This window comes from Cheilinus undulatus, linkage group 12, assembly GCF_018320785.1.
Source record: "Cheilinus undulatus linkage group 12, ASM1832078v1, whole genome shotgun sequence".
Lineage (NCBI taxonomy): Eukaryota > Metazoa > Chordata > Actinopteri > Labriformes > Labridae > Cheilinus > Cheilinus undulatus.
In genome coordinates this window covers 29756690-29771628 of record NC_054876.1, presented here as the reverse complement: position 1 = coordinate 29771628, position 14939 = coordinate 29756690, and the positions used below count along the sequence as shown (strand labels likewise).

The window sequence follows — 14939 nt, the reverse complement described above, 5'->3', positions numbered from 1 at the left end:
GGCAAAAATTAAAACCAGCAGCGTTTTTATGGTGAACCATGACTGTGAGTGTTCACATTTTGTGAGAAAAGTGAACTTTAAAGAAAGAAATGGTGTTGAACCGGCTTTAGTTTAGCTCTAAGGATGCAGAAAAGTGAAGCTGTTACCCATTTGAGTCACAGAGAGTGTTCAGGGTCATTTTGTATAAATTGTCCCATTTAAACTAGCTATAGGAAGTACACACATTCATCTAAAGAAAAGCAAATGCAGATTGTATCCCAAGAATTACTAAAAGTTTTCTAACATGGCTGATACAGCACATTAATCTCTGTCGTAACTCTCAGGCGACTTCTTACTCATAAATGGTTCCAGTGACTGTAGGTGTGGTTTGTTTTTCACCATCTGACTGTTTCTTAATAGCAGGAAAATGCTGCCTCATGAGGTGCCAAGAAAACCATCAATTGTGTATTAACTGTTTACCTTTGATAAGGCTATGTTGAAATATTTTGTTGACTTTTAGGCTTATGTGTTCCCTGAAGCTTAAGAGAACACATAAGCTGATTAGCTTTGAAGGAAATCACGCAGACAAAAAGTCCTCATAAGTATGTTTTGACAGTCCTAGAGATAAAGACACCTGCGTTTACCAGAGCATGACGTTACGTATTCCTTCAAAATAAAAGCACAGTCGTTCTTGGAGTAGTAGTAGATTTTATATGAGACAATAACACGTAGCAGCTACATTGTACACAGACACCTGAATGCAGGGCTATTCCATTAGTTTGGAGTGGGGGGCATTTCCTGTAGAAGTATCCAAAATGAAGGGCCTAAGAAACCACAACATTCGGTGTGTGTAATATTTTCCAAAGCTTTAATCAGTCAAGCTGTTTTGGATTTTCTGATATGTAACAACCCCCTAATTGACACAAGTGTACATACCTTGACAGTCTTTGCAGTTGTACACATCCTTTAATTTTTTTGACTGAAAATCCACACCACTAGTAGTGGTAAATAAAAATAGATCATTATAATAAAAATAAAATAAATAATAATAAAATAATAACCAATAATAATAAAAGGAAAGGTACATCTAAATTTTCTAAAGAAAATTTAAATTTTATTTATATCAATTTATTGATATATTTAATACAAATATACTTAAGTACAAGAAAAAAGTATTTCAAAAAACAATCTTCACATTTCAATGACCTGGAGGAAATGGTCTTAAAAGCGCCCCCTAAGTTAAGTAGTTTAATTTTATTTTGTTTTTATTTTATTTTACTTTATTCTATTTTATTTTTTATTGTCAAGCAACCCGGATGTTGTCATATATGACGTATGCTATCTTGACGTGTTGCACCACACTTAAACCGGCTGACTTGAGGTGGTGGACACACAGATGCAGTCACAGCTGCAGAGTACAAACGAAGTGATGGGGCGAGACGAAAGTCGTGAGACAGTGGCGAAAAACTCGCTTCTCCACGGCAGGTTTACTGTGACAGAGCTAGAAGAGTTCCTGAAAACCCCTCCGGCCGGTTTTTCCGTGGAGGCTTTCGGCTTGGACGGTGTCCGAGTCCTCAGTGATCCGGAGCAGAGCCTGGTGCTCATCGACGACTTCGACTCCTGCAGAGGGAGAATATGTTTTCACAAGTCGCTGGGGAGGTGAGTGAAACGTCTTATCCTCTCTTTTAATGAGATTAGGACACATTATTTTACATGCAAGCAAATCATAAACAAAGTCACATGAAACTGAATTTTATGTTTGTTTTCAATGACAGGGAAGTAAAAATGCAGAATCTATGGGAGTACACCAGCATGAGAAAAAGCCTGCTGTCCAAGAGGATCTATTTGCTCATGTCTGTCTGCGAAGGCAGCTTAACAGAGACCAACGAAAAAGCAGCAAATGATGCCAGAGGTAATTCAAAAATGTACATTATTTCTGCACCAGACTCCACATCCTAGTCACACACAGTTTAACCCACTTCTAGGAAGGAAACTAGAGAGGATTTTGAGATTGTAAATGACCCTACCTAGTAGTTAAAGTATTAAGTAAACTAAAAGCATTATAAAGCATTGCTTGCTTATAAAGATGATATCTATTGCAGTAAATCTAAACTTTTTGATGTGTTTAGTGCAAATTGTGTGATGCAATCATGATGAAGTTGTGATTTATTATGCTGCCGTCATTTGGACCCAAAGTGTCTAAGTAGGTCATACTTTTTGTCATTATGTTTGACTCATGTTGGCTGCTGAACTTTAGTAATTTGCCATGGGTGGAGTAGAGGGGTTTTAATGGCAGCACAGTGTTATGTCTTTTGCCTTTCTCCTCATGATTTGTCTCCTTGTATTAGTGCTGCAGCAGTACGTGGTGTCCATCAACGGCAGTGATCCTTACATCAAGTGGCAGATGGAGCGAGGCCTGGACTGGACCATATCATCCATAGCTGGGGAAAGTTACAGGGTGGATGTAAGCAGGATTTTACTCTTTATTCTACATTTCTGTTTATTCATTTATAATTTGGTGCTTATGTTTTATTATTTTTTTCTATTTCCAGATCGACTTGATGGAAGTTGTAGAAAGCTGGGGAGCTAAAAACATCCAAATAATATCTGATGAGGCAATAAAAGTCAAGCCTGTGTGGAGAGACGCCTGCTTCACCCTCAAGTACTATTCTGATGCTCTCTTTGACTTCCCACACTGGTTCGGCTTTAGCAAAAGAAAATTTAACGTAAGTGTTTTCTCTAAGTACACACCAACCCTCACACTATCAAGACAGCTGCATGTCTAACTTCCCTTTCTGACATTTTGTTTAAAGTTGAGACTGACATGAGCCAGCTGTGGATGAAGAGGAGAGAGGAAAAGTAGAGTTTATCTGCTTGGTTTTCGATCTGAGCCTGGGTCTGCTTCCTCCTGGAAGTTGAGGAAAGCTTGTGAGAGCAGCTTGCCTGGTGACGACCTGCTTGGATTTAAGGAACCGCTTCATTCAGGATTCCTTTTCTTCAGTGGATGGAGATCACTGATGAGAAATGAGTAGGGCTTCTGAATGCCCAGGTCCTGGTTGTTCAAAAGGTTTAATCCAGATATGATATATTTGTATTTGGTAGGCAACCTTTCCTAATGTAATCCAGCCCATTACCAAATTCAATCACCAATGCTTTAAAGGTGTAATATGCAACTTTGAGAGCAGATGTGCAGTAGATGCAACACTACTGTAAGAGTCTCTCAGAAATATCCTCATCCCTCCCCCATCAAGGATGCAACATCATTTTGAAGGTTTGGCATCAGCCTAAAAGTTGTACCTTCTGATAAAAAAGGGTTACCTATACCAATTATTAGTAAATGAAACTGATATTTGGAACCGATACATGTCAGTGGTACTTAGACTTCTGTGCTGATTGGCTTTTACACGTTTGATGTCTAGCCATTCAGCTAGTTTTGAGTGAAGGAAATGAGTTGTGACTGCAGAGTGAAAACAGTCAGAGGGGAAGAAATACCTCAAACTGAGAGCACTTTAAGCAGTCAGGGAAACAAAACCATAACAGATAATCAGCCTTATTCTGAATATTTGCCCCACTAATCAGCCAAGCTGATAATTGGTTAAACTCAAGTGTATTGCTTCATATACTGTTTAATCTCACAGCACTGATCAGGGTAACATACAGGCCTAGACACACTTAATCAATACTTAATGCAGGGCAATCTAATCTCAAAGAAATGTGGCACAGAAGGCAGCAGTTTATTGTTTTAATTCAACTGTTTCAATGTAAATTCATGGAGCTCCACGGTGAATTACTGTGCTGATCACAAGAACACAAATGGAATAAAAAGCCCCACTCAGTATAAATATTGCAGATCTGTATTTAGATGAAGAAATTTCAAATTAAGATAAAATCAACGAATTTATCAATCAGTAAAACCACTGACAAACACCAATGTAAAAAAACATGCAAGTGATTTTTTTTTCTGGTATGAGGCATTTTCAGACTGTTTCATACCATTTCCATGAGAGATAATTGAAAAGTTTTTAAAATTAAATGCATTAAAAATGAAGCATTTTCTGATCTTTCATACAGCAGGGATCAAGTTAAATTGGCTGAACAGCTCGTCAGGACTTTGAAATGCTCCCAAATTAAGGATTTCTGGTTTGTAAACTATCCTCTCCTGCCCATGTGCCTTTTCCTCACATCTCTCCCCTAACTCCTTACTAGGAGGGGCTAAGGTGAGTGAGGATGCAAGGAAACACAACAACCAGTTGAGAAAGACCTTATGAATTATAATCTTTTAACAAACTCCACAATTGCACCTGGATGATTACATTGCTGACTTTGATACAGGAGGTTGGTGGTTTGAATCCTGGTTAGGGAGCTGGCAGAATCCAGTTTGGGTGCATGGGTGAACATTAGTCCATCTCTTATGTATGTCTCTTTGGATAAAGGTGTCTGCTAAGTGACATTGTAACATTGTGCTTCTACATACATGGATATGCGAAGCTCTCAGTTTTCCTCCACATGTTGGCATGGCTGACTGTTGCAAAGGAAGTTCTCATTAAATACATGAATAAAACTTATTTAAACCTCTAAGCAAAGCATAAATTAACTGCAGGAAACAAGCGTTCAGTGTGAACACAAAGCTGAGAACAATAAACTTGGTGGAAGTTAACTTCACTCTTGAGAATTTATGTAGGGTATAGATTTCTTCTATGTTGATGTTGCATATTACACCTTTAAAGGTGACTTCATCCGACATACCTTGTCTACTTGGAGCGCCAAAATTCCTACAAACTAACTTTTCAAGTTATTCCAAACTGAGCTTAAATTACATTATCCCTTTTTCCTTTTGAACTGCCAAAGTGTAAAGTAGATCCAGTGTGGTAGTTTTAACCCTGGTAGGTGACTGAAACAACTGGGTCATTAAGATCTTGAGGCATTTATAGATATTGCATATACTTTAAAAGCTGTTGTATGAACATATACCCCATTTCATTTTGTACTGGTGTTGAAATGATCATTTTTGTTCCACAAAGTTTGACATTCTTGTATAATAATGCCCTAGAATCAGGTGAGAAGTGATTTTTATTTTGTACCAAACTCAATTGCAATAAAAGCTGTTTTACAAACAGGTATGTGTTTCTATTTTATTAAATACAGTTTTCACCAGTTAAAGAAGATCATTTTTCATGTGACACCTTCTGGGTTAAGGGATGAGGAGCAGAGCAGATGCAGCGCTGGTGATGGTCTCTACGTACTCCTTGTAGTCGCTGCCGTAATAACGCACCAGAAGGTAGTTAAAAATGCCCACAACACACATCAGGAGCAGGAAGAAGAGGACACGTTTGCCAAACAGGTAGCCTGGAGTGCTATGAAGACAAAACACTAGTTAGAAAAGGCTAGAATTGCACACTCATATTGTAAATAATAGTGATTAGTTACCTTTGAGAGGTTTGTCCCATGTATCCCACAAAGTACTTCTGTCTCACTACCAGATAGATGATCCCAGCAAAGGCGGCAGGAGCTTAAAAATGCAAGAAACAAACTTAATCCTGATATGGTGGCCAAAGTACTGAAGCCCAAGGCTGATGTGTAACAAGATCTGAGACCTGGGCGCGTGTTTTACAACATTTATAACATTAACATTTTTAATGTGACTTTTTCCTTATTTCCTCTTTGCTACAGCAGCACTTAAGTTTAAATTAAGACACATTTCGAAGGATGAAACTCCATAGGACAAAGAACAATAGTCATATGACTTCGCCACCACAGTGCATTTCTCTAAAACTCTTACATGGATTTCTAAATGCATCAGAAATAAAGGAAATATAAGTAAAATAATAATATTAAAAAATGAGTTTATGAAACTATCCCAATGTCTGAGTTTAGCTCATAAAAGTAAGCATTAGCATTTGTATTTGACAGTGATAAGAAATGCTGTCTAAAACCAAATTTCTGTGGACCAAGCAATAGGTAAAGAGGTGGAACTAAGGCGGGCCTTTAGTCTCCTGGCCAACAGCTACAAGTCCATGTGTCAGATAACTAAGTCATGCTTGAAATCATACATAGCTTTCAGTTTTAATTTGGTAAAGAGGTTGAATTATCTTCTGAAAATTTACCCCATACAGTCACCTTGCGAAGCAGATGAACAGGCCAGATTCCATGTCTATCATCAGGCAGATCCATCTTACAAAGCTCCAAACTGAAACGGTTGTGCCTGGTCTGTAGCTACAAGCGGGGTCTAGTATTACTACAAGGTCATAGTAATGGCTGTGGCTGGTGTAGCAATTAGCTCAGATTTATTTATAGGTTCTTTGTAGATGATGTCAGGCAGCAGGGAAGGGGAAAAGCCGTGTTTTAAGCTGTTTATGACTATGCCAAGCATTTAGTGTGGGAAAATAATTCTTTATTCTCCAGCTATGTTCGTGTCCTGAAAGTAGAGAAACATTCGGGCATTCAGGCTCACCGACCTCCAGCCTCTCTCGTTGTGACGGGAAATTTGTCTCTTGTAAGAGATCAAGATCATCTGGCTAAACTCAGTAGGGCTGGTTGTGTTGCTCCCAAATGGCTCTTCATGTGGTTCCAGTTTGGCTCTTTAAATGTGAATCAAATAACAACAAAGGATGAAGGAAAGGAAACTGGCACTGAAACGGGAGCTAGCTGCTGCAGCTCAAATTAAAGGCCTCTTCGTGGACGGCTTATCTTTACTCTGTCTCTGCCCAACGAGGTTTATTTAGTAGTGTATCATATATATGTTAAAGGGGCTCAGCTCGCCTCTCAGCTCAGTACAAGACTCCTCAAGACTCAGGCCTCCATTAATCTGGCTAGACAATGCTAGGAGGTCTGGAGGACTGAGAATTTGTGATATTGATGGCCTCCACGCCAGGTAAATCAGTTAAACTGGAAAAAAATCAATTTCTATCAAGTGAATGGATTGTACTCTATGTAGAAATTTTCTGATGATACTAGCTTTCCTCTATTCCCATTCATTCTTAAAGACTTTCCCCCACTTCCTGATCCCCAGCAGACATTTGGGATCATGTGATTGAAAACAACCTGCTGTATAGCAACAGTTTTTATCAAGTGTGGACATCATTTTTTATTACAAGAAGTGCAAAGAACCACACTGAAAGCTCTTTTTTGACAGAAAAGATGGTATTGCTCTTCTCTCAACTGCCTTCAGCATGATTTATATCCAACAACAAGTTCCCCCCTTCGTAAACTGTGGCAGCTCCCGCCTGTGGAGCTCGTGTTACTTACTGGAGCTGTGCATGCCTACTTTGTCCTGCCACTCCAACTGACTCAAAATGAGTAAATGTGACAGAAAGAATGTCTGTCCAATCACCTTACATGAACCTTTTGAAAAGTCCTGCCCTTCCCAAATGCTATATATGGGAGGTTTCCTGGGTAATTGTGAAAAATATCCATGCAATGGCTATAAAACAGTCTATCTGGCATGTCAGGTTACATGTGAGAAAGAAATGGGCTATTCAGACCAAATTTAATTTTTGCACCAGGCAGTAAGCACGTTCATTTGTTGTCAAAATGATTACTTCAATATGGCAATATGGGTGTTAAGGGATTGCTAAGCTTTAGCAACCAGCTTCATGGGGACACTAGAGGAACTTCTGCATTGGCTTTAGATTTTTTTAACACTGGATGTTTCTGTTTGAGACACCCTTGTTCTTTGGAGCGGTTGTCTCATGGTAAAGAAGTGGCCCCTTTTCCAGTCCAGGAATATTGCAGACAAACTGCTTCTCTATTACATTTGTTGTTTTTTGTCATCTAAAAGTAAAAGTGAAGTTAACCACAGTTTTGCCCACTTTGGCAGAGGACTAGCTTGCACATGGTGACTGACTTCCTGCATTCTTCACAGTGGAAATTCCCACTTTTCCTTAAAACAAACCAGGATCTGGTAGAGGTTTCCTGTAAGAATTTTACATGTAAAATATGCTACTTTACTTTGTTGATAAATGGGTCAATGAGGCTTACTGTACAAAGGTCAGTTTGCTTACACTTGTGAGGAGGAAAATATTTGAAAGGCAACATAAGTGAATCAAACAAGTGTCTACAAATGCTTTAAGAGCTCATGATGGGAAATGGAACTCTGTTCCTTGTCTAAATTGTATGGGAATGAATAAAACCCACAAAGAAACGCTTGTGAAGAATGCCTATAAAATTCCTTCTAATGGATGAAACAGTGCTACTTCAGCCAGGCATAATTTCTTTTTCCAGCTGTCTGAATCCGTTAATACAGCTGGAGTGAGTTTTGTGCAAAGTCATCATAAGAACGGCATGATTAATAATAAAACACCACATAGTTTTGTTAAGGTTAATATGTAAATATGTAATATGACAAAGCAGCTGTAGGTCTAAATTTACTGCTTCATAAACACAGAACTTAAGAGGTCACCCATAAGTAAAGTATGAAAACAATCAGCCTTAAATGTCTGCACGTGTGTCCTCAATTCAATGACCTTTATGCGGGTGTGCCTTGTTTACTTACGGCACACTCACATGAGTCTGTCTTTGTCCTGCCACCCATTAATGATTACCTTGATTGAGACACACTCCGGCACACCACATCACAGCCAGGAAAGTGGGATAAGCATCCATGCAGTTACGGCTGGAAGAAGCATCAAGAAGTGCCATTAAAATATTTCAATTAAAACATATCTGACACAACAAACATTTAGAGTTAAGGTAAGGTGTGTTGTGTACTGCTGCTGGGAAATGTTATGAAATCACAGAGAGGAAGAGGTTGTTTAAAAAGAGCATGAGCTGTAAAAGTTCACTATGGCCTACTGAGTGTTGGTGTCCAGGAAAAAGTGAGCCCTGTCCGAGAGTCAGACTGAGACGGCTGTTGCAATAGGATGCAATAATCAGAGCAATGTGTTGGACAAAGAAAATAGATATTGTAAGCCTTTTTGAGCTGTGTTAATATGATGCTGGACCTCACTGTCTTTTGAACTGTGTTACACTTATTATCAAGTCTATATTGATGTTTTTTGTGGTGAATACTCTCACAAGCCTTTTTAAGCTATATATTAGGATGAACAATTTGTTGTACTTTAAGAATCCTTTTTTTGTACTTTGTGACGTCTGCTGTTGTGATTTATGTGTAATGCTATTTCAAAATTGTGGTGACCTTTGTCAGGGCATTTTGTCACATGACACTTGTTGGCTTTCCAGTTTTGACCTCTATTTCTACAAGGGACTTTATTTGCAAGTAATGCCTGTCTTTTGTTATTTTTTTGCATTGTAAGCCCTTTTTTCCTTACAGGGGACATATTATGCAAAAATAACTTTTTCAGGCTTTTCTAACAAAAATATGTGCCCCTGGTCTGTCCACAATCCCTTCAAATTCCAGAAAAATCCATTCCCTTCAACCCTCTCTTTCTCCACCATTCAGAAAATGTGTGCTTAAACAAGCTGCTCTCCGATTTTCCCCTCATGACCTAATTTGGGGAGTAAGCACCGCCCCCAGGTTTGGTTGGCCCTCCCTGCTTGGAAGAAAGTTCCCTCCTCTCCTGATCTTCCTCTCAGCTGCCACCTGAGATGCTGGATAGCTCAGTGAGTTACACTGCTGACTTTGGTCTGAGAGATTAATGATTTGAATCCTAGTCAAGTCCTTAACTTTGGATAAAAGTGTCTGTAACATTGTAACATCAGGAGTACCACATCCATTTCCTAAGAGGGGTGTGGTCAGGGGTGGAGTCAGACAGCTCATTAGTATTTAAAGCCACAGAGACAGAAACGGCTCGTTCAGAGAAAGGTTGAAACAGAGGGCTTTTTAGACCTGCAAAAATCCTGTACTTAGAGTGTTTTTTCAACAACAAACTTCACAGGCATGTTTTTGACCACTGAGACCAATATAAACTTGTCTTTAAAGGGTAAAATATGTCCCCTTTAAGCTTGTAAAGCAGATGGATTTACCTGACTTTTGGGATTAGTTATACTAGCCAGTGTTGCCAACTTAGCAACTTTGTTGCTATATTTAGCAAGTTTTCAGACCCCCGCTCGTGACTCTTTTTCAAAAAAGCAACTAGCGACAAATCTGGCGACTTTTTCTGGAGTTACTGGAGACTTTCATAACTGTTATGGTTAAAAATGTTAATGTTTCACTTGGATTTGTTGTAGGCTTATAAGTGGACCATAAGGTTTAAAACTAAACCAAATGTAAGAAAAATAGAATAAAGAATAGAATAATAAACTAAAAATAAAAATTAAAGTAACTCTGCCAGAGGATCTCTCTTGAGTCATTTTAGCCAGTCCTAAGCCCAGGAAAAAGAGGAGGGTTGGAATTGTGACGTTATAAAAACAACAATCGACAGAAGCAAGTTCATATGTGGTTGTAGGGTCTTTTTACTCACTTTTTGTCCCTCTCATGATGTTTTTCCTTTCTCCTACAGCAGCCATTACAATTAAATACATACAGACAATTATGCAAATTCGGTGATGATGTAATTTAGTGACTTCTGGCAACTTTTAGTACAGCCAATAGCTACTTTCCATACTGAGGAGTTGGCAACACTGATACTAGCTGTTTGTAATGGCTGCCTCCAGTGAAGTGATTAGCTCTGATGTAGCTACAACCTAGCGGCAGTTTTATCAGAACTGGACCACGTTTCTGTATGAAATAAAGAGTGAAAAAAACACCAAGAGCTTTTGATGATGAAAAAGATGTTTTCGCTCTTCTCCTGACCTGCTTCAGCATGAGTTTCTGAAAGTTGCAGGGAAGGTTAGTTGTACTGTGAGTGGTTGTATACAATGGCTGCTAGTGGAATGACTAGCTTGGACTTAGCCTTGGTGGTGTTTTTTTTAGAACTGGAGAACATTCTTTATTTTAAACAACAGCAAAGAGCCACACTGAAAGCTTTTCACTACAGAACCTATGTTTAACTCCTCTCCTGGCCTGCCTTGGCATGAGTTTGTGATAGGTACAGGTGGGGTCTGCCAGTATAACCAATGGCTGCTGTGGTAGCTATTAGCTCAGATGCAGCTGTAGGAAAGTGGAACTTTAATTGGAATTGGACCACATTTTCTTTTATAAAAAGTACTAAGAGGGGTGCCCTGTCATTCACAACTATGGCAGCAGAAACCTGTCTGCTCAGGAGAAGTGCATGCGTTCAACCTTATTTTGTCTTGTCACTCTGATTGGCCTGCCATGAATGTAGCAGACAGAAGCTTTCCCAGATAAGCGTTATATCCATGCAGTAGATATTTGAAACAGTCTGACTGGCATGTCAGGTTGTCTTTTGCCCAGTGGAACGATAAGTCATTCTAAGTGGCACAAATGGCCCATAGTTGGGGGTCCAAATTCCAGATAGCCAGTCCATCACTGGTTTCATATCAATCCCTGCCTGACATTGCTCTGAGTTATTACCCTTAAAAGTATCCAGAACAAAGTAGATTAAGGATAGATGAGAGATGGGTCATTTTAGACTGTTTGTGTCCCATTTTAGAGGCTAATGTTACTACATTTAGAAATGTTCATGTGCTGTACAAGAGAGGATGTAGCTTAGAAATTTCCTTTTAAAAAGGGAAGTGAAGCATTGCTTTTGTTGTAACGGACAAACTAGACAGAAGATTTAACGGCAATGTTTGTTGCAAAATTTAAGATTCAAGGTTCCAGGTGTCAAAAACCCCTCAGTGAAGACTAATAATTCCCCATTAAAGATTAAATCAATGTTTAGTTTTGTGTTTGACTGATTCATTTCACATCTTCAAGAGATAACTATGAAAGCAGACAAATTGAAGTGAAAAATCACAGTAATTTACAGAAAACAAAGCAGAGAAAATCAGCAAATTTTAACATTGGAGAGAGCCAAAAGAAGGAAATAGTTTATAAAAAATAATGTTGCCAATCTACCAAACTGTTGAGCTATGATTGGTTGAATGTGGGATCAGGTAAATGTGTTCATGAGTGAAGTTTAGTTTGAGGCTTGGTTTATATGACCATGGTTAATGTGCAAATATGCAACTTCTGTTTTACTAAAGGACCTGCGTACTTTCATAAGTGAGATTCAGGATCAGGAAATATGTTTTCTAAAGCTTTATTGTTTTCCCATCACATTCAAATGATTCAGCTTTCCCCAGTCAAATGACGTCTGCTCTTCAATGGCGGTAATAAATGGAAAGCCAAATGGAAACTCTGTGGGTGTTTTGGTCGGAAACAGAAAAAAAAAAAAAAAAAAAATCCAATCCATTGGTTGTTTTACCAGAAACTGTTAGTTACAGAAGAAATGAGAATCAAAAAAGGTGGGCACTTACTTGGCACACGAAACTCGTTCAAAAGCAGACATTTTGACATTTTGACTGCTGCATTCCTTCTCCACCTTCAGAGCAAAGAAAGCTACAAATACACATTTTTCTCATTATTCAAAACATACATTTAAAAAAGCTGTTAATAATATGTCAGTTACTTTTCCTCACCGTTTTGAAGTACACTGATGAGAGTGACTATGACCAGGAGGTAGATGTTTTCCACCACGATGTTGGAGTCCATGATAACCGAGCGAACAAACTGCTATGTCTGATGGAGACAGGACTTTTCTCTCCAGCACATAAACCTGAATTGTATCACTACATCACAATCCCACCTTCATCCCTCAAACACGCATTTGTGGCTTCCTTTTTATGTAAATGATACTCTGGCTCAATACAGAGGTGTGCAAACAGGTTGTTTTTAACTTCCTCTATGTCCAGTTTGCACACAGATGTGTACTGGTACATGATATTTGCATGGCTGTTATTCTACATAGATTTGACTTTTAGGCTCTTTGAGGGGCTTCATGAAGTATTTTACAGTGCACTCAGACAGTATTCATACCCCCTTCACTTTTCAGTTTTTCTCAGATTGCAGCCTGATGCTACAGTTGAAAAATGTCATTTTTATTCTCACTATACATTTATCTTTTGGCAAGTGTTTCCTCTTTGTGTTAAACTCATGCTTATGTCTGTTCATGCATGTGTTTTTGTTTCTTTTGTGATTAAGTAATTATTGTTATAAACTGGTTTGTCATGATTTTAGACAGATTTTAAGACTAGCACTCTGACACCAGACAAGTTGTGAAAACAAGCCATGTGTCTATTCTGTGGATAAACACAATAAAGTTGATTTTAGCCCTGAAAACTCAGTCATAGTAACAATAATCATCAGTCCAACTTAAGATCATCTTCGCAGAGTATTATCTTTTAAATATCAAATATTTACACTGTAGTTAAACCTGACATATTTAAGCTCAACAAAACTTATATTAACTCACCTTTGTGGCTTGTTTATTAAGTACAAATACTGAAATTAAAATGGCATGACAGGCAAAATAGTTGTATTTTAACACCCTCCAGGAAGGAATAAGGAATAAGTGAATAATGTATCTATGTGTGCAGTTGCTCCCACCACTGGTCTCTGTGCAGCTAAATCAACTCTGCATCTGGTCTCTCACTCTCCCTTGGCTAACTGTTAGTCAAACAGCACCTGCGTGTGCTTTCCTCTGGTAATGCACCTTCTGGAAAGCACTTGGAATTACTTTGAATCTTAAATGCTAAATAAACTTAGCTTACCTTATCTATTGTACATGCATGTGGCAATCATTGTCAAATTAAACATTTTTTTAAAAAAAATCCATAATAACCATATATAGCAACTTTGCTGCTGATTTGCAAAGTTGTCTTTGAAATATATAAAAAAAAAAAAAATCAAAAAGCAAACATTTGATGTCTATCATAGGCTACCCTTTGATACCACCCCTCACTCTGCTTTGTCCCACCAGTTGTACCTTTCACTGTCATTTTCTCATCACTTGTTCCCTATATGGGTCTCATGTAAATTGCCCAGACAGGCCACAAATTCTCTGTTTATATTGAGTTTTTGTATACAGACGTACATATACTGTGTATATTAAAAAACTTAGACTTAGACTTCTGCTCATCTGAACTCAGGTGGATCCCACCTAAAGTCCACATGGGCAATCACAGGTGGGGCCATCCCACCAGGGACCCATATGCACAACTATGTATGGCACCAACATGGACATGTGGCCTGTAACACATATTTTTAGAGCAGATTAGAAAAATGTGGCATTGACACGTATAGACTCAGGGGCGTAGCTAGGGATTTAGGGCCCCCAGAAAGAATATTACACAGCAGCCCCCTTAACCAGCTAGCCATGCCACAAATGCTTTCACAAATATCTCTGCATTTTAATGTATTTTTGATATATAGTTTCGCCATTTATGAGCAGCATTTTATTATGGTTTAATTAAATTTACTTTCATTATTTCACAGCACTGGACTACACCATTTGGACATTTCTAAGGGGGGAGCAGGGGCCCCCAGTATTTTATTTTATTTCATACAAATTTCAATCTGTTTGCCAATTAATTTAGTCACTTCTGATTCAATAATTACATTAATTACTAAAAAAATAAATGAAAACACACTTTTCATTGCAGGATTTTCAAGGGTCTCTCCTTACTGTGGGCCTGGGTAATCAGTACTCTTTCACCCCGTGCTACACCCAAGTCTACACTACTGGTTCTCAAATAGTGTGACAAGGCATACTAGTGTTGCTTGAGGCAAGCCGTGGGAATTTGTACAACCATACATTAATACAACAACTAAACAACAACTTAAGTCTGTGTGATATGTCAAAAAAATGCTGTTTTCTGTGGCTATTGAGATTTTGGCAGAAAAGGATTAAAGACACTGATCTAGACACTTTTTCAGCACCCTAACTTTCCACTTCATGTATTTGTTGGCCTATTGATGGCCAATCCTACCTGAGGATTGTGGCCGTACTAGTTGAACTAAACTGGGCCAGTGTCTTAGGTGGCATTTTCATGAAAATAAAAAAAAACCCCTCTGAATTTTTCAAACAATCCGTACAATAATAACCGATAACTGATCATAACAATCTTGCGTTGTTGGTGAACACATACAAATAACACGTTTTTTTTTTTCATAAGTTGAC

At 38.4% G+C, this 14939-nt stretch overlaps 2 protein-coding genes across 2 annotated transcripts; one reads left to right on the top strand and one right to left on the bottom strand.

The window, feature by feature from the left end:
• Window positions 1–1343: 1343 nt before the first annotated feature.
• On the top strand, window positions 1344–5096 carry LOC121519109 (mesenteric estrogen-dependent adipogenesis protein-like). Its single transcript, XM_041801900.1, has 5 exons — window positions 1344–1638; window positions 1755–1891; window positions 2328–2443; window positions 2532–2705; window positions 2793–5096. The coding sequence occupies exons 1-5, from the start codon at window positions 1376–1378 to the stop codon at window positions 2805–2807; spliced, it is 705 nt and encodes a 234-aa protein (XP_041657834.1). The 5' UTR covers window positions 1344–1375; the 3' UTR covers window positions 2808–5096.
• On the bottom strand, window positions 5032–12560 carry LOC121519110 (arachidonate 5-lipoxygenase-activating protein). Its single transcript, XM_041801901.1, has 5 exons — window positions 12400–12560; window positions 12238–12319; window positions 8520–8590; window positions 5407–5488; window positions 5032–5333 (listed from the first exon to the last, which is right to left on the bottom strand). Exons 1-5 carry the CDS (start codon window positions 12470–12472, stop codon window positions 5171–5173), a joined length of 471 nt encoding a protein of 156 aa, XP_041657835.1. The 5' UTR covers window positions 12473–12560; the 3' UTR covers window positions 5032–5170.
• Window positions 12561–14939: the final 2379 nt, after the last annotated feature.